At 43.4% G+C, this 20,420-nt stretch overlaps 1 protein-coding gene across 13 annotated transcripts in view; it reads left to right on the top strand.

The window, feature by feature from the left end:
- The window catches only part of Lmln (leishmanolysin like peptidase), a 59,860-nt gene extending 44,684 nt beyond the window's left edge, over positions 1-15,176 (top strand). For 10 of the 13 annotated variants that reach the window (XM_087186624.1, XM_087186625.1, XM_087186622.1 and 7 more), the window contains 2 exons: positions 3,558-3,768; positions 9,568-13,907. In XM_087186624.1, the coding sequence (XP_087042750.1) occupies positions 3,558-3,768; positions 9,568-10,027 (671 nt within the window). In that variant the 3' untranslated portion in view covers positions 10,028-13,907. Of the gene's footprint in view, positions 1-3,557; positions 3,769-9,567 lie in introns of all 13 variants that reach the window. The other 3 variants (XR_015440999.1, XM_087186623.1, XM_004834662.4) reach the window with 3 other exon arrangements.
- The last annotated feature ends 5,244 nt before the right edge of the window (positions 15,177-20,420 follow it).

Below are 20,420 nucleotides of genomic sequence, written 5' to 3'. Positions count from 1 at the left end.
AAAAAGTATTAGGGAAGGAAATAATGGCAAATATGTAATTTTGCTCTTGAACAAATACCCCTTTGCAATGGAAAAAATGTACAGTTTTATTTCAAAAGGTCTGAGGAAAGCATGGATTATAAGAATTAATAAATCACTGGGTGCAGTGCCGCACGCCTGTGATTCCAGCACTCAGGAGGCTGAGGCAGGAGGATCAGTCTGAGTTCAAGCCCAATCTGTACTACATAGAGAGGCCCTGTCTCAAAACCCAAAATAATAATAATAATAACGATGAGCCATCTGCTGATTAGTAATAGTTTTTTGGGTAGGAGTGTGGTCTGTTTTGTTTTGTTTTTCGTACTGGGGATCAAACTCAGGTCCTTGTGCTTTCGAGCAGGCAGTGGCACCACTGAGCTAAATCCCTGGCCCTAAAGTGTGGTCTTTTTAAAAACTGTTTTTTTAATTAATTTTTTTATTATTTATTTTTGGTACCAGGGATCGAACTTGGGACTTTGCGCTTGAGAGGCAGGCGGCGAAACCACTGAACTAAACCCCCATCCCCTAAAACTGTTTTATTTTGAGACAGGATCTTGCTAAACTTCCCAGGCTGGACTCAAACTGTTCATCATCCTGCCTCAGCCTCCCAGAGCTCTGGAATTACAGGCCTCCACCACCACACTTGGCTTGTTTTTTTTTTCTCAATGCTGGGATGCTAGGGATGGAACCCAAGGCCTCCATTACAACAGGCCAGATCAGTACCACGGAGCTACATCCCCAGCACTCATGTAGTACTTCTCATGGGGAGCACTTTTCTGAGTGTTCCCAGTATCAGTACCTACTATTTCTCATGACTGTAGAATGGAGGATCATTTCAGAATATTGTCATTCATAGTTACTTCCTTGTTACATATTGTGTTCCTTTTCATTTCTCACCATGTAAAAAAAGTGCTCTTATACATGTATTTCCAGGGCTGGCATGTAGTCAGTGCTAGAGCACTTGTCCAGCATGCACAAGGCCTGGGGTTCAATTCTCAGTTCCAGAGTGGTGAAAAAAACGCCACCTCCACCACCACTACCAACAAATGTTTATTTAAAAAGTTTATTAAGGGCCAGGGATTTTTAGCTCAGTGTTTCCGCCACCTGCCTCACAAGTTCAGGGACCCAAGTTCAATCCCCGGTACCAAAAAAAAAAACCCCAAAAAACAAAAAAAGTTTATTAACATACAGTACTTTATTTTTTAATGCAGTGCTGGGGCATATTTTACTGTGTTGAAATAAGTTTCCATAAGGGAGAAGTTAGGGTTACAGAAGATGAAGCTAGAATAGAAAAGTGATTTTTTCAGGCTCTTAATCTTTTGTAACCTCTACCATGATGAAGGATTTGTACAGATTTATAACACTGTCAACAAAGATTGAGTGCACTTGGCTTCCCTGTACCTAATGTTGTCACTTAACTTTGTTATTTAATACAAGACCATTGATGTGGGAAAATGTATTGGATTTAACAAATTTGATTAGCTGTTTTTGATTTTTTTTTTTTTAACTTATTTTCATAAAAAAGTTGCAAAAATGGTGTGTTGGTCAGCTTTCCCACTGCCAGGACAAAAGGCCTGACATGCCCAGCTTAAAGGAGAGGTTTGCTTGGCCCATGTTTTGGGGGGTTCAGGCCATGGCCGGCCACTCCAGGCAAGAACAGCAGCATGGCAGAAGTGCAGAGCACAATGTTCAATCAGTTCCTACTTAAAAGAATGATTACATTTTAAAAAAATGATTACGGGGGCCGGGGATTTAGCTTAGTGGTTCCAGCGCCTGCCTCATAAGCGCAAGGTTCTGAGTTCGATCCCCAATACCAAAAAAAATGATTAACATTAAGCTGGATGACATTTATTAGATATGGGACAGTGAGTGACACACTAGTGGAAGAGGTCACACTTTGTTGTTGGTTTTTGTTTTTGAAACAGGGTCTTACTACGTAGCCCAGACTGGTCTCAAACTTGTAATCCTCCTGCCTCCGCCTCCCAAGTTCTAGGATTACAGGCCTGTGACACCACACCCATCTTTGTTGTTTGTTGTCTGATAGTTTATTATAATTTAAATTACCAAATGAGTGTTATATTTCAACTTCACTGACAGAGTTATTTCAAAAATGACTCTCTTGTTCACATATACTTTTGGAACTCCTCTTTTGCCCTTCAGAGTGGTTGCATAGCTGTCTAAGAAAATCAGTCTTAGTATTTTACATTACCTTTGGGTTAAAACTTATATTAACCAGTTTAGTCAACTACCTTTACCCGACAACTCTGGTCTGTTTCCAAAAACTGCATCTTTTGCAAAGGACCAATCTGCCACCATCAGACATATTCAGAAGCAGGTGAAAAAAAAAAAAAAAAAGGTGTAGACTTTGGAGGTTGTTCTGAGAGAAGTTCCTGTGATGTTCAGAGTGAAGTAGCCTAATTCAGAGCATCACGAAGTCTTTGTTGAAAACAACTTTGAAAAAATATTAATTTTAAAATGTTTTAAAAGTTAGCTTTCGTGTGTTTACTTTTTAAAATTTGTTTCACTAGTTCCCCTCTAGTTGAGACTTGTACCAGTGTGGAAAAATCACTGAGATCATTTTTGTTTCTGAACAGGAGGTCTGGGCTAGGGAGAAAGATGAAGAATTTTTACTGTGTACATTTCTATGCCATATGCTGTCTGTCTGTCTGTCTGTCTGCCTGCCTGCCTGCCTGTCTGCCTCCCTGCCTATCTATCTTATCTGGCTTTTTTTTTTTTTTTTTTGGTGCCAGGGATTGAACTCGGGACCTTGCACTTGCGAGGCAGGTGGCGGAACCATTGAGCTAAATCCCCGGCCCCTTATCTGGCTTTTTGAGTCAGGGTCTCAGTATGTAGTTCAGGCTGGCCTCAAACTCATGGCAATCCTCCTGCCTCAGTCTCCTGAGTGCTGTAATTACAGGTGTTTACCACCATCCCCAGCCTATGCCGTAGTTTTAAACAAATGAATATACACTATTTTAATAATTCACATAACTAATAAAATTTGGATTACAAAACTAGTGACTCGTGGGTAGTGTGATGAGCATGAAGGCTGACAGATTTAAGCTGTCATATCCAAGGTTCTGGGGTCTGTAGAAACGTTATTCTTCATAACTTGGCTTCAGGGGTCTGAATTCAAATTGCTAGGCTCATTGTTTTTGGTACCGGGGATCAAACTTGGGACCTTGTGTTTGAGGAGCAGGTGGCTAGGCTCATTGTTTGATGGTGCATGCCTGTAATCCCAGCACTTGGGAGGCTGAGGCAGGAGGATCACGGTCAGTTTGAGGCCGTCCTGGACTACATAGTGAGGCCCTGCCTCAAAAAAATCCCCAAACTAAAGAACTATTATGATAGAGTGAAAAATGAAATTTTATTAGAACCTAAATAGCTTAACCCACTTCCTGTGTGTTAAGAAATGCCCACATCCCAGATTGTGGTTTATAGCCAATGTTTTTAGTAAGTTTTAGTGTATTTTCCTAGAGTGCAGGAAAATTCTCAAAGCCTACACTCTTACTGACTTGATTTCTTTTCCCCTCTGTTGGCAGATCTCTTGTTCTCCTCAAGGTCTGAAGGTCTGGGTGCAGGACACAGCGTACCCATGCAGCCGAGCCGGGCAGGTCCTCCCCGTCAGCATTCAGATGAATGGCTGGATCCATGGCGGGAACCTGCTTTGCCCGTCCTGCTGGGACTTCTGCGAGCAGTGCCCTCCGGAAACAGACCCTCCGGCTGCCAACCTCACCCAGGCGCTGCCCCTCGGTGAGTGCTCGCTCTCTGCGGTCCAGGAGGGTGGGAGGCAACAGAGAACCCTGCCTCTGACAGCTGTGCAGCAAGTTGGGCTTCCGTCCTGTGGGAGGACCTCCTTCCCACCATGATTAGAAATCCATGCTGAGTGCACTGGAGAGGTAAGGCAGGAGGACCACTGTGAGTTCAAGGCCACCTTGGACTACACAGTGGGATCCTGTCTCAGAAAGAAAAAAAAAGAAAAGAAATGGAAGGCAGGTGAGCCTGCGACGTTTATTCAGTGAAAAAGCATACTTGCTGTGTGTAGGGCCTGACTTGCACGAAGGTCACAGAGGAAAAGATTCATCCATTCATGTTGGAATTAAAGTAAACAAAATTCTGCTTATTAAATCAAAGAGCAATGAAATAATTTCCATTGCCTCATAAGCAAGTGAGGCACAGGTGAGGGGAAAACCCTAGAGCAGGTTCTCCTCCTTTCTAGGAGGAGAGAGGAAAGGACCAGCTAGGGAAGAGGCCTTTGTCCTTGTCCAAAGTGTTCAAACTGAGGCTCCTGGCCCTTGCTAAGATCACCAGGCAGGATTCATGAATTCTCAACTAACACTGATTTCAGGGACTGTGAGAGTCTGTGGCAGATCAGCATTTTAGAATAGGAACAGTGAAAACCTTTTGGAGTGTTTTATTTTCTCACCTGAAGGTATTTATAAAATGAAACTGCACTGTCCTTTGCCTGTTCCGGGGGTTGATTGAAAATAGCCGACCACGTCTATTTAAGTGAAAGTTTCTGCACGTCTGAGATTAGCTTCCTCTCTTTCCTAAGTCCTAGGGGCTCCGTCCCCAGGGGCTATCCGAAGAGTGGAGCTGGGGAGATCAGTGCTGGTAGTGGGCATCCACAGCCGTGTCGTCAGGGCTTAGGTGTGTGAGAGGGAAAGGGCACGGGCAGAGTAGCTCAGCACCAGCTTTGCAAGAACTGCTAGGGTAGCAGTCTCAGTCCTGCTGTGTCCAGACTGTTTCCTACCGAACTTCACTCAGCTGGGTATTCTTTTTCTTTTTATTAAGTTTATGGGGACATTTTAGGTATACAGTACAGTTACGTTCATCATTGGGATCTTGCACCTTTACATGATCTATCTTGGTTCTTATTTTTTCCCCATTCCCCAGCCCTCCCTTCACCCCCTCCATCCCTCCCTATTTACAAATAATTTGTTTCCATTTTTTTCCTTTTCTCATATTTTTCTTTTCCCTACGCCTCCCTTTCCCCTATTCCTTTAAACCTTTTCTTCCTATTTCACAATATCATTTATATATTTTGATCCTTATTTACACCAGAGAAACTATTCGGTATTTACACATGTGCGTCCTATTTATTTTACTTAAGAGTATGGCCTCAATATGCATCCACTTAGCTATAAATGTCTCTAGTTTCTCTTTCTTTATGGCTGAGTAGTACTCCATTTTATAAAAGAACCACATCTTTAACCAGTCTCCAGTTGATGGGCAATTGAACTGTTTCCATGTTTTAGCTATTACAAATTGTGCTGCTGTAAACATGGGTGCACATATATCACTGTGATATGATTCTTTTAATTCTTTTGGGAAGATACCCAGCAGAGGAATAGCTCTGTCAAATGGGACTTCCAATCCTAGTTCTTTGAAGTATCTCCATACTGACTTCCACAGTGGTTGCACCAGTCTGCACTCCCACCAACAATGGAGCAGGGTTCCTCTTTCCCCATAGCCCCGCCAGCATTTGTTATTGGTTGATTTCTTGATAGCAGCCATTCTTTCTGGGGTGAGGTGGAATCTCAGCATTTTTTTCATCTGCATCTCTCAAATGACCAGTGATGATGAACATTTTTTCATGTTTATTTGGTTCTTTTACTTCATTATCTGAGCAATGTCTGTTCATTTCAGATGCCCATTTTTGAATTGGGTCTTTATGTTTGGAGGGTCTGATTTTTTTGAGTTCTTTATATATTCTAGATAGTAGACCTTTGTCTGAGGAACAGCTGGTAAAAATTTTACTCAGCTGGGTTTTCTGTAGTTATAACAGTAATGATGCATTGAGCTCTTTGAAATAATATAGAATCTTAGGTCCTTTGATATGGTATATAATAAATATGATGTTAAATATGCTCAGTTAACTCTTCAAGAGTAGAGCTAGTAGGAAGACAATTTTACTGTTATTAAATTGCTTTGGTGAGAATTGGAAGGCTGCTGGTGCATAAATAGTTCTATAGAGTTCCCATCCTTAGACCTAGTCCCAGATTTAACCGTAAGAAACTCAGGCCAAGGTGGTGCGTGCCTGTATTCCCAGCTGGTAGTGGCTTTCGGGGTGCTGGCATCTCCTGGAGGTGGTCTCTAGGTTCTTTCTGTACTGAGCAGAGAATTGGTCAAGAACAGCACAGACGGTAGCAAAGTATTGTTAAAGGTAGGAAAAGAAACAGGCTCTGCAGAGCGTTTGGACCAAGTAAAAATAGAAAAAGAAGTACACTCTACAACATGAGGGCAGGCCACCACGCAAGAGCAAACACAGTGGTGAACACTCAACCTGGACCGTCCTTTTTGTGTCACCCCCTCCTCAGGCTGGCGTCAGGTTTTGGCCAACCTGTTGAAAGCCTGCTCCAGTTCTCCCGGGAAGCCCACGTGCAGAGCCTTGGAAATGCTCTGTGCACCTGTCCGGGGATCTTGTCACGCTTCCTTTCCCTGCCAGCTTAGCTACGCCCTACTTTCCTGTCACACAGCTCTGTGCCAGGAGGCCCCACAAGGTTGAGACCAGCTTAGGGAATTTAGTGATCCTGTCTCAAAACAAAAATAAAATGGAGTGGGGCCGGGAATTTAGCTCAGTGGTGCCGCTGCGTGCCTCACAAGTGCGAGGTTCGAGCCCTGGTACCAAAAATAAATAAAAATAAAAATAAAAATAAAATGGGGTGTGGTGGCATAGGCCTGTAATCCCAGCACTTGCGAGGCTGAGGCAAGAGGACCACCACAAGTTTGAGGCCAGCCTGAGCTACACAGTGAGTTTAAAACCAGCCCGAATTAACAGAGCAAGACCCTGTCTTCGCAAAAAAAAAAAAAAAAAAAAAAATTATTGCTGTGGATGTAGCTCAGCTCAGTGAAGAGTGCTTGGTTCAATCCTCAGTTCTGGGGGGAAAAGAAGAAGAAGAAAGAAAAAGAAAAGAGTCAGCATCTCATTGTCAGAGATAAGCAAGGATTCAGGCCATTAGGATAGTTGAGGGGCGCGAGACTTGGAGGGCAGGAGGAGAATGTGGAGGAGGAGGAGGAGGAGGAAGCAAGACCCCCGGGACTGAGACTGTGAGGGTCCTGCCTGGGAGCTTGAGGACAAGTGAATCTGTTGGAGGAGGCTGGGCAGTGGGGAATGCAAACCACTGAGTCCCTCAGCAGCTAGCTCCTGGCCCTGCTTTCTCATTTCATGCCACCTTCATGGCTCTTTTGCTATGATTTATTCTATTTTTTTATTATTATTTTTGAGATAGGGTCTTGCTATTTGGTCCAGGCGGGCCTTGAACTCACTGTGTAGCTCATGGTGGCCTCAAATTCTTGGCAATTCTCCTGCCTCAGCCTCCCGAGTACTTGGATTACAGGTGTGCACCACCACTCCCAGCTATGATGTGATTTATTTTTATTTTAACTTACAGTTCTGTCAGTTATAACATCCAAATCACTAATGTAGTTTTGAGAAATGTGCAAAACTTTGTAAGCATCACTGTTGAAATCCCAAAATATCCCGATCTCTCATATTTGTGAATCTGTGTGATTTCCAAGCATACACAGGACTTTCACTCCACACCTACTAAACTGTGCACCAGGGACCATAACAGAATTTACCTGTGCTCTTTTAGGTAAATTGTTTCTCTGTAATACAGTTTTTATTACCTGCCAAATTGTAAAACTATTTGATACTTTAAATATATTTGTATGAACCCAGGCATGGTTGATAGGAGAACTATGAGTTACATGGCAGTTCTTTTTTTTGGTACCAGGGATCGAAGTTGGATCTTTGTGCTTGTGAAGCAGTTCTTTTTTTTTGTTTGTTATTTGAAGTAGTGTCTTACTATGTAGTTCAGGCTGGGCTCAAACTTGCAGTGATTCTTCTGCTTCAGCCTCCCTAGTGCTGCAATTACTGGGATGTCCCACCATGCCTGGCAAAGTCAATAATTTTTTTTTTTTTTGGGTACCGGGGATCAAACTCGGGTCCTTATGCTTGTGCAGCAGGCAGCGAAACCACTGAGCTAAATCCCCAGCGCAGTCAATAATTTTTTTTTTTTTTTTGAGACAAGGTCTTGCTATGTAGTTCAGGCTGCCCTTGAACTCCCTGTGTAGCCCAAGCTGGCCTTGAACTTGAGGCGATCCTCCTGCCTCAGCCTCCCAAGGCTGGGAGTACAGGCACGCGACACCACACCCAGCCAAAGTCAATAAATAGTGATTTAAGCAATTTCATATGTTGTTATTCCCTCAGCTGCCTATTAAGGTCCTCTTAGTTCCTCTAAAGCTTGAGTCAAGGTTAACTTACAAGGGAGTCCTTTTTAAAGAACAACTCTGTCACTCTGAGAAGCTAAGGCAGGAAAATCACTAAGTTTGAGCCAGCCTAAACTACATAGTGAGACCCTATCTCAAAAAACAAAAATGAAAATGGAGAACTGCCATGTAATTCATAGTTCTTCCATCCACCCACACAACCCACAATTTTTTATTTCAGCTTCCTTTATCCCTCCTTGAATTATGGATGTCCTGGTGACAACTTGCAATTCCCCACCTAAGATCTTCACTGTTCATAATTTAAAAGGACAACTCATCTAATATAAGGCCAAGTTGGCCTTTACTCAATTACTAAAAAAGGATTTCCAGCTGGGCATGGTGGTGCCCAGTTATAATCCCAGCACACAGGAGGCTGACTCAGGAGGATCACTGTGAGTTCGAGGCCAGCCTGGACTACATAGGAAGACCCTGTTTAAAAAAAAAGAAAAAAAAGTATTTCCATTAGAAAATTTTAGGGAGATGGTCTATCCATGAAAACAGTTCTGTAGATAAATTAAAATATCCTCCTCATACCCAAAGCCCATGGGACCTTCTACTGTTTTCCAATCATGCTTTGGGTGAAATGGATGATGGGTATTTATTTGGATCCTCACCCCATACCAGGGATTGAACCCAGGACCTTGCACTTGTGAGGCACCACTGAGATAAATCCCTGGCCCCCTTATTTGGATTTTTTGAGACAGGGTCTTGCTATGTAGCCCAGGCTGGACTCAAACTTCTGGTGATCCTCCTGCCTCAGCCTCCTAAGTACTGGGATTATAAGTGTGCACCACCACATCTGGCGGATATATATTTAGAAATAAGGAACCATGTGTCCCGGTTTGTCAAAATAGTCCTCACGCCTCTTGTGCTGCTGTAATTATTAATATTGTCCTTTGTGTTCTCCAAATGCACTGGTTTGGAGATAAGCTATGTGGTCACCCTACATACCAAGGGACAGGAGGAATAAAAGCAGAGAGCGCCTGCTCCCTTTTCAGGATGCCAGCTCATTTGTGTCTCTGCTGTCATCCGTAGCTTCCCTGGATTCTACCCTAAGGCACATCTTTTCACGGGTGCTGTTTTGTAACCATGACACGGAGGGTGCATCTCTTCTTCCTCCATGTATATTGTTTCCATCACATAAAAACCTTACAGATCGGGGTTTCAGGGAGTCACGCCATCAGTCCCCATCCCCTCTCCTCACCTGTCAGGGTGTGGCCGCTAGGACTTTATCATGGGAGCCTCTACCGACAGTCACTCTGCTCTTTTCCATCCTAGATCTCTGCTCCCGCTCCTCCAGCCTGGTGGTCACGCTCTGGCTGCTGCTGGGCAACCTGCTTCCTGTGCTGGCTGGAGTCCTTCTGTGCGTGTGGCACTAGGAATGGTAGAGCCCCTCTGTGTCGCACTCCTGTGGACAAAGCACAGACCCGGGCAGGTGCCAGCCTGTGCAGGTGACAGCCAGGACCAGACCCCAGAGCAAAGCTTCACGCCATTCACTCCCTGGCCACCCTCATCTCAGAGCTCAGAGGAGGAGAAGGAAACCAAGTCACCGAGTCGCTCTGCTCAAAGGACGCAATGTCTCCCTGCTGTTCTTGATCTCATACCTCAGGATCTCCTCCAACCTGAAATGATGGGAAGCTCATCATCAACACTGGAGAGCAAGACAGCAGCTAATTCTGGCAGGATGATAACTTGTGAGCTGGGCATGCAGCCGCACACCTGTGATCGCAACACTTAGGAGGCTGAGGCAGGAAGTTTGCCTTGAATTCAAGGCCAGGCTGGACTACATAGTGAGACCCTGTCTCAAAAAACAAAGCAAAACAATTATAACCCAGGACAATTATAACTTGTCCTCAGAAGTATAAGTGAGATTTACAGAAAACAATTCAGTTGGGATTTCTCCAATGCTGTTATACCTGTTTAAATGTAGTGGCTATATATGGTACACTTAAATCGTTGTTCTCATTGTGATGTTTAAGGAGTTTTCACCTCTCTCTTGATGAATCTTACAAATTAACCAACCTTGCCTTTTTTGACAGCGGCCCTGCTGTCCATGTACGTAGCTTCCGTCCACCTGTGCTCACTGTTAATTTAGCGGTGACCTGAAAAACCCTTGGAAGCAGAGAGCATGAAATACGCTGCCCTGAAAAAGCACGGAAGACGTGCAAACACAACGAAACGGTACTTTTTCAGATAACAGCTGTGACAACTGGAATCCAGCACAAACAGAACTGTTGTATTCCGTTTTGTCCAGTGTAGATGGAAAGAAATTCTGGTATAGACAGGCATGGAATTATTTTCAGGTGGGCTAAGAAATTTTTACAGAAGGATTTCTAATGTCTGAAAATTCTTTTACGAATAAGAAGAAAACTACAAGTCAAACCAGAAGGTCGGGGTTGTCGTGGTCTGCAGGAGCTGGAAGATTGCCTTCACTGTCAGCATCTGTTTGTGCCCAGGTTTGACTCGTCTTACCACACGGCTCTGTGAGGTAGTTCTCTTGTGGTACCAGAGCTCACTTACCCCATTTAATCATTCTCTGATGATGATGATGATTTTGGTGCTGGTGGTGGTACTAGGGATTGAACCCCAGGCCTTTACACTGAGCTACATCTCCAGCCTTTTAAAAATTTTTTACTTTGAGATAGAATCTCACTAAGCCCTTCATTTGCCGAGCCAAGCTTGAATTTGCAATCCTCCTGCCTCAGTCTCCTTGAGTGCTGGGATTACAGGCACATGCCACCACACCTGGCTACTCTGAAGTTCTTTAATGATGGGTGCTGCTCTGTTTTCCTCTCAAACTAGTGAATTCCTGTGGCATTATAAACACAGCCCTTGCATTCAGCATATAGTTATTGAGTACTCCAGTTGTTACAGGAGTGGTGGTTTAGGCCTATAGTCCCAGTTACTTGGGAGGCTGAGGCGGGAGGATCACAATTTCAAGGCCAGCTTGGGCAATTTAGCAAGACTGTGTCTCAAACAAACAAACAAAAATAGGGTGGGGCTGGGGGCTGAGGCTGTAGCTTAGTGGTGCAGGGCATGCCCCCTATAGGTGAGGCCCTGAGTTCAATCCCTAGTATTGCCCCCCAAAAAGAAAATTGTGCTAAGCCAGCAAAGCAGCATAGTTCTTACTAGGGCGTAATTCCAACTGGCTACATAGCACTAGAGCTAGATAGCACCCTCAGCATAAAGTGACTTTTGAAAATGCTTACATGGGGCCGGGAGTTAGCTCAGTGGTTCCGCCACCTGCCTTGCAAGCACAAGGTCCCGAGTTTGATCCCACCCCCCAAAAAAATGCATACATGTAAAATATGTACTGAGTGTGGTACCATTGAGAGGCTGGTGCTCCCGTCATCACCCTGCTGCAGGGAAGCAGGTAGTGATGGTCCCCAGGCTACTTTAAATTGTGCAAGTCAGGGCCAGGGATTTAGCTCAGCGGTTTCGCCTCCTGCTGCGCAAGCCCAAGGACACGAGTTTGATCCCCGCTACCAAAAAAATATATAAAAATAAATAAATAAACAAATAAATTGTGCAAGTCAGAGGAGAGTGAAGGTAGATTTTTTAAAGAAACATAATCTCAACTTCCATGCCTGTTACAATTACAAATAATCTCCCAGTGTTGTATAAAAAAATTCACCAAAAAATAGCATGGGCTCCTAATATATTGAGACTCACCACGACAGGCCCAGCTGTATTGTGACTGTTGTGCAGTGACACCATTTAGGTAGTGTTGTTTCCAAGCATGGTGCTTTTTATACTTGAAATATATTTTTGCTTTATTTTTTATTGATATAATTATATTTGCACTAATGATTTTGGAGAAAATACTATAGATGACTTTTTGTATATATATTTATTAAGCTTGGAATCTGGTAGCCTAGAGTTTTCTCTGCACAAACATGAAACTTGATGTCAGGGACCAGTGAACTCCCGAAGGTGCTCGCTGCAGCAGCGTGTCTCCCTTCTTTAGAAAGGCGTGCATGGGCTGCCTCCAGTTCTGTACTGCGCACTCAGCAAGGCACTGAACTGTGGCAAATTTTAAGAGGCATATTTGAGTCACTTAGAATATGAGAACAAAGGAAAGACTTCTAAATTCTGAGATTTCGAGCTGGGCATGGTGGTGCACACCTGTAACTCCAGCACTTAGGAAGCTGAGGCAGGAGGACCCCTGTGAGTTCACAGCCAGCCTGAGGTACATAGTGACCCTCTCAAAAAAATTTTTTTTAAATAAATCTTGGGCCAGGTATTTAGCTCAGTGGTTCCAGCACCTGCCTTGCAAGTGCAAGGTCCTGAGTTCGATCCCCAGTACCAAAAAAATAATAATAATAAATAAAATCTGAGATTTCAGTGCAGAATTATTGATATAGAACTCAGGTGTGAATGAAGAATTTGAAGTGGCTCAAATGTTGGTACTGTGTGGCAGGCCAGGCCCTTCGAGTCAGAGACCAAACCAGTTCCCTGTGCAGGAGAGCACACGGGCTGCAGCATGGTGGAAGTAACAGGGACAGGGGAGAAAGATGAGGAGCAGCTGACTTGGGGACGGGAGACTGGAGTACCTTCCCAACTCAGAAGAGGTCAAGTACTTGTACACACTACCTCAGTTTTCAGTTCCTTTATATTGCTTTAAGATCCCAGTTACCAAAACTGAATTCATCCCAGGTTTTCAAGAACAGGATTCACAGGAAGAAGCCAAAGACATGTCACGGCCTAAAGCTGGCCACCAGTCTGGTCGGCATCATAAATCCTGGTGCTTTGCTCCAGGAAAGTGGCCTTTTTCTTGGCTTATTTCTAAATCAATAACTCATGCATTTTCCATAAGATACTCTTTGTTAAAAGTAACTAGACATTGTAAAAGCGCTATATGTAAATTCTGCTTAACGTTAGTTTCCGCCCTATGTTGACTTGGAGTTTATCACTATTGGAAGTGGAAATGTAATGTTATGAGGGTTCAGTCATTTAGGCATCAATAGGCAAATCAGACTATTCCTGACAGCTTTACCAGTGTTCTGTTTCCTGATCGAGGCCGTCTTCGACACAGCAGGTAACTTCCAGGAACCCTCCCAGCTCCCCGGTGCTGTGCCTGACCTTCATCCGTGCCTGACCTTCATCCGACAGCTCGTGGACCACGCCTGCTTCCATGTGGCTCTCATCACAGTGTCTTGTGCTCCTTGGACACCAAAGCGACAGAGAAGAGCCCGACTCCCAGGGCAGCTATGTAGTGCAGGAGGAGGAGGACGACGATAGTCACAGCCCATCTCACGGTGGCACTTGTCACCCTGCCATGACCTTGCAGCCCAGCGGACTAATGTGTTTCAGTAAAGCCTGCTTCTCATTGTGAAGAGAGATCTCACCTAACAGGAAGAGTTTATAAATATATATAAATATATAAGGTTAATGAATTATTTTACATTTACATTTTTTAATAAGTCAAATAGAAGATTTGAGAATGATTATTTATGGTATTGAACTTTAAGTGTAATATATTCCCTAGAAATACACAGCTTTAGGGCTGGGGATTTAGTTCAGTGGCGCTGCGCCTGCCTGGCAAGCGCAAGGTCCTGATTGATCCCCAGTACCAAAAAAAAAAGAAATACACAGCTTTAAATAAAAATGGAAACTGATTTGTGTCTTATCTTTAACACCATCAAATTTTTTTAAAAAGCAGGTTCAGGAACACAAATACAGTCATGCATTCTGTTTGGGGAAGATGTTTATTATGAAATGTAATTGAATTTTTCCTTAAACATGAGTGAACTGTCCACTTACAGATGGGGCAGACCTGGTGTAAAGCCATGGGGCGCCATCCCAGGCTGAGCAGGAAGCTGCACAGGCGGAACCAACTCCCAGGACAGGTTGTCCTGAACTCTACACATGCAAGCTGCACATTTTACCTGGTGTCCCCAGCAGACTGGCTAGAGGCTGTGATTGTACCCGGTGACCTGAGGGTGGCGTAAGAGGAGCCAAGCATGTTATGAAACTGATCAGACGTAACTGTGCCCTAACAGCTGAATTTCTTTCTGGGAATTTTATAACATTGACATTTTTTAAAAGTTTGAAATGTTCCATGTAAGTAGTTAAAACTATGTACAACAAATTACTTAATGTAGTTGAATACAGTATTTCCGCAGCACACTGAAGATAAAGAGCCATCCTTAGCTCACATAAGACCTTGTTTACACTAGCTCTTGGGGAGGCCATTGAATGTTTGTTTAGGGAGCCTTTTACATAGTCTTTTGTTCAAAACCTGTCCAGTAGATTTTTTGAAATGGAGGGATTTATTTAAATCAGGTTTGATGTGTTCACTTCCGCACCACATACACTAAGTCAGTTTGAACCTGGGCAAGAGGGCACACACCTGGAATCCCAGCTACCCTTGAGGGTGAAGCAGGAAGATCACAAGTTTGAGCCCAGCCTGGGCAACTTAGTAATTTAGTGAAACTCTGACTCAAAATTAAAAAGATTTTTAGAAGGGAGTCTTGGGGATATAGCTCAGCACAAAGGCCAGGGCTCAATCTCTAGTACCACAAGAGAGAGAAAGGGGAGGGGGAGTTTAGCCTCTTTCTTTGGAAAATACTGAACATAAGTAATAGAAATCATAGTTTTACCATTTTTTTTCCCCAGTACTGGGGATCAAACTCAGGACCATGCGCTTGCCAGGCAGGCATGGAGTTTTACCATTCTTAAAAGCATTTTGTAAAGTAGTAACAAGGAACTAGAGGGGTCAGGTTTGGTGCAGGTCCACTGCTATACACACACGTGAACACAGGACTGGGTGGATCACAGTTCAGATAAAATTGGGGGCTGAAGCAGTAGTAGCTCATGTATTTTGTATTTATTACAGGCTCAAGTATGTATTTCCAGATCAATAAACTTAAATTGCCACTTTGTAATGATTTCATAGTACTCCAACCCATACAGCGTTACTTAACCCCTCTACTACTAAAGTGCCAGACTCCTGCACCTACCCAGTGCACACCGCAAGGTTGAAGAAAAACAAGACAGAGTTAAAGAGAAAGTGTGAACTGGGACAGCCAATGCTCCTTTGGCAAAAGGCACTGACCCATCTCTTCCACCGAATTTTATTATTCATCAATCAGGGTAAAGGTGCATGTATAGATGTGCAGTACGTGAAATTACCATGGAAACTAATGCAGGCAAGGCTTTAAAGAGAAGTCAAAGCATTTTCAAATTAGAAGCAAGACAGACAAAATACATGGTTGTAATTAGAGCATTGTCCTTCAAGCTATGAAGGCACTAATTGTGGGAATGGAATTTGGGTGCAATTACTCTGACCTCAGCTACACGCATTATCTCCTATTAGCCCCACAGCTTCCTAGGCCATTCCTCTGGTCTCGGCCGTGGCCGTTAGCAGGGAGGTCATACTGACCTGCGCGCTACCGCATTGCTCATGAGATACTTCTGTGAGTCACCTAGCTTCAGTCGGACTCGCTTCTGACAGTAAGCCAATTGAGGGATTTAACTCTTCGCAGCCTGCACTGCTTACAGCATATTTTGGGCATAATCAATATGGCGGGCTCTGGCACTAAAGGACATTTACATTATTTCCATTACAATTATTCACCTGTATTTTACTCTTTAATACAGCAAGAATGCACTTTGATGTTTAGCCCGAGGAAGGATTCTAACTTGCTTTTTTCCAAGTAGCTCAATTCTAGTGTCATTTATTACTCCAATAGGAACAGATTTTGGGGGGGCGGGGGGTACCGGGGATTGAACTCTGGACCTTGCCCTTGCGCAGCAGGTGGTGGAAACCACAGAGCTAAATCCCTGGCCCTGGAACAGATTTTTAAGGCTCTGGGAAGACAGTGCCCCGGAAAGGAAATCAAAATGGCTTAGTCCCAAACGGATTCAAAAACAAGTCCACAAGTTGCTTCTTCCCAGAAACTATTCTTTTCCAAGGCTACACTTTCAAGTTTCCTTCCAGGTATTTCCCTCAGATTGAAAAAAACAACACGTATTTCCAGTATTGGACAAAGATACTCATTTTCAGGAAAACTGTCACATCCTTTTTTTTCCCCATTGTAGGCAGGTTTTACTGCGATAATGAGATAATATATTTCTAGTTATGCTTCCCCAACATGGGGAGAAATGCACTCAAAGTTAAAGACTACAGAAGCCAGGAGCACAAAGGTGTATTGTTTTTGGTTTTTGTTTGTATTTTTTGTTACTGTTTGTTTTTTGAGATAGAGTCTTGCTAATAGGCTGACCTCGAACTTGCAGCAATCCTCCTACCTCAGCCTCACAAGTGCTGGGATGACAGGTGTGCGCCACCACACAGGGCCACAAAGGCATACTGTACCATTGCAACCCTTACAGCTGTCCACAGGACCAGATGAGGGGAGGGTTAGGCCACTGACCTAACATGCTCCCCAATTCTGTATCCCTTCAGAAGTAGATGTGTTATCTGTTACTTAGGACTGGATTTCAGAAGACAGGATTAGGACATTCTACCTGGAATGAATTTGGAAATTTCATCTACGCCAAGGGGACAGTATTTCTCAAGTGAAGCAAGCCACTGTCTCAGCTGGGGACCTGAGTATTTACTTTTCTTTAGAAATGAAGTACAGCTGAGTATGGTGGTGCATCCCTGTAATACCAGCACTTGGGAGGCTGAGGCAGGAGGATCCCTGGGAGTTCCAGCCTTAACTACATAGTGACCCTGTCTCAAAAAAAACAAAACAAAACAAAAAAAAGAGCACACGGTTATATAATGGGGCCATACATGAGATCCTGTTTTTATCTTTCTCATCTTTTAATAGCTGTGTAATGGATATGTTTTCCTGATTAGAGGAACATCATTTTTAATGATCTCAGTGTTCTTTTGTGTAGACTAGCATCGTTTGCTTCTCTACCAACGAATATTCAAGTTTCTAATGTTTACTAGGGGATCATCCTTGCACATGTTTTTAGGTCAGCATTTATTTACCTTATTTGATAATGCTTTTTCATTATATTCCATGCCATACTTTGATCATTTTCACTCCTCCTCATTACTCCTCTTGTCCTGCCACTCCCAATTTCACAATTGGGGGATTAATAGGTACAATCTATTTTGCTCATATCCATCCCCGCTATTACCTGCACCTACAATCCCCCCTTATTCCTTTCCTCTTACTAAGTCTCCCGTCCTGTCTTTTTTTAAGACAAGGTCTCACTATGTAGCTCGGGCTGGCCTTGAACTCACTATGCAGCCTAGGCTGCTCTCAAACTCATGGCAGTGTGGGATAGAATAAATAAAAATAGGTAGAAAAGAGACAAGGAAAATGATAATGTAAAAACTGTACATTAGAGAAAATGGCAGCTTCAGGAGACAAAGTTACTCAGATGCAGTGCCTTTTTCTCTTCCCGAAAACTCGGAGGGAGGAGGGAGGAGGGAGGGGGGAGGGAGGAGGGGGTGTCCTTAGGTCTTTGAGTCTTGTCCTGCAAGGAGACTGAGACCATAACCCCTTCCTGTCTGTTTTCGCTTCCCATAAGTTGAGCAGGTTTGCCCCAACACGTGCCGCCATCATAATGTTCTGCCTAGTCAGGGACCCAGAGCAATGAGGCCACTCCATCTTGGGTAGGGATGTGCAAACCTAAGACAAAATAAACATTTTTTTTGTTTATAAGTGAATTTCTCAGTTATTTTATTAGAGAAATAGGAAGCTGAGTAACACAGCAACATTTCTCTATCTTCTATTGTTATTTTGTTTTGTTTTGTATTCTCAGACAGGGTCTCACTATACAGCCCAGGCTGGCCTCAAACTCAAGGCAATCCTCCTGACTCAGCCCTCCAAGTGCTGGAATTCCAGGTGTGTGGCACCATGTCTGGCTCTCTATATTCTATTGGTCACCAGGCCAATCGTGGTCCAATGTGGGAGGGATTTACACAAGGTTGTAAATGCCAGGAGAAGGGACATCTGGGATACTGGCTACCACAGGTCTCTCCTGTCAAGGTGTACACTGTTTGGGAACTCAGGTAAATAAATTCAGTAGTGCCTTACTAAAAACATAAAAACAGGTACCTTTCCAGATGCTTCCAGCCCTGTCTGAGGTGCACCTCCCATCCCTGGTGCAGGCAGCCTATGGACCATCATGGAGGTTGTCTTGGCCCATTGTTTTACAGAGCTAGTGTTGGCTTTCACTTTCAATTAAGACAAGTGACAAGGATGCCTCCACCTCTAAGTCCTATATTTGTTCTTTTTTTTTTTTTTTTTTTAACTTTTTGAGATAGCCTTGCTATATAGTTCAGGCTGGCCTTGAACTTACTGTGTAGCCCTGGTTAGCCTTGAAATCTGAGCAGTCCCCTTGCCTCAGCCTTCCAAGAGGTGAGATTACAGGTGTGTACCATCACACCCAGTTTGTTCTTCCAAACAGCTTTTTATGGTTCGAAGGACATTGGATCCCAGTGGATTCTCCCTCTGGACTTCAATTTAGGGCTCTAAGCCAACCTCAGCCTATTTTAAAAGCCTCAAAGGTCTGAAGATACAAATACAAGAGCCAACCTTCCTGACCCAAAATTCTTGGTTCTTTAGAATGATTTGCTGACAGGTTTCCCTTTGCCCTCTATGTAAAAGGAGCTTCACATAACAAGGATGGAAGAATAATCTCTGCCAAGGAATGAGCAGTTTCATTTTATAACACCCTGGTGCCTCCCCGTTCTCAAGTTCTTCACACCTGAAGAATTTGAACACCTGAGTGTTTCCAAGAAAATTTCAATTTTGGACGAATATTGGCAGGCATGAAAAGGGAGGTCAAGCAATTTTGCCTGCTTTGTTTTTCACCTAACATGTTTAAAGAGAAAGACTGGCTGTGGGAAAAGAAATTATGAATCAAACTGTTGTCAAGATTCCCTAACTCCCTTGCTTTCCAGATACTGTCTCCTGTCTGTCCTCGCAAACTTTCTTGTTAAGTACCTCTTTTAGTCAATTTCCTGTTACTAGAACAAAATACCTGAGGCTAGAAACTTTATAAAGAAAAGAGGTTCATTTAGCTCAACAGGTTTTTTTTTTTCCCTTAAATTCTTTTATTGGTACATTTTAGGTATACAATACATTTACATTTATAGCTCAACAGTTTTGGAGTTGGACAGTCCAAGGTTAGTCATTTCTATTAATGTGGTGACAGCAGACCTTCTGGCAGACAGCATCATGGTGGGGAATGCCTGTGGAAGTGAGAGATCACATCACAACAGAAAGCCAAAGAGCCATTCAGAAATCAAGCTTAAGCTCTTATAAAAGCTCACTCTTGGGCCGGGGATTTAGCTCACTGGTTCCGCCGCCAGCCTCACAAGCCCAAGGTCCCAAGTTTGGTCCCTGGTACTAAAAAAATAAAACAAAACAAAACAAAAAACTCACTCTCATGAAAACTAACTTTGAGCCCCACATGAATAACCCAAATCCTTTTAGAAGGCAGCACCCACAGTGATCTAGGATTTTCCACTAGGAAGAGAAACCTTTGCTGATGAGGTTTTAGGACTGGATAAAGATTGGCAAGAGAAATTTTTCAAGGCAGCAGGACCTCCTGGCCTCCATTAATTCCCACCACCTGTCAGGGGCCTCTAATCATATTTACTGGAAAGACAGCTCTGATCTTCTTGATAAGCCACTTTGAAGCTCCATAGCCACTGGCTAGACACTCATAATTGGGTAGTTTAAGAAGACATTATCTCTCAGAGCTGGCTGTGATGGTCCACACCTGTAATCTCAACACTCAAGAGACTGAGGCAGGAGGATGGCCATGAGTTCGAGGCCAGCCTGGGCTATTTGGTGAGTTCAAGATCAGGCTGAACTACATGGTGAAACCCTGTGTTAAAAACAAAACAAGACATTCTCCCTCATTTTCTTTCCATAATTGGTGCATTGTAAATAGTAGACCTCCAGATGACAGGCAGATATTTGAAAATAGTATTTTTTCATCACCAAATTTTGCAGTTCCCACTTCCTAAACTTCTCTTACGATCAAAAACTGTTTAACAAGGGCTGGAGATTTAGCTCAGCAGCACCACACCTGCTTGGCAAATGCAAGGTCCTGAGTTTGATCCCCAATACAAAAAAACCACAAAAATAACCCCACCAAAACTATTTACCAAGCTTTCCTTGAAACTCTCTCATCCATGGCCTCTGACCCTCACA

Source organism: Heterocephalus glaber, unplaced genomic scaffold (assembly GCF_053883595.1).
Source record: "Heterocephalus glaber isolate CG9 unplaced genomic scaffold, H.glaber_assembly_v1.0 deba00001504, whole genome shotgun sequence".
Lineage (NCBI taxonomy): Eukaryota > Metazoa > Chordata > Mammalia > Rodentia > Bathyergidae > Heterocephalus > Heterocephalus glaber.
Note: the sequence above shows the minus strand (reverse complement) of the source record. Positions and strands in the feature narration are given on the sequence as shown.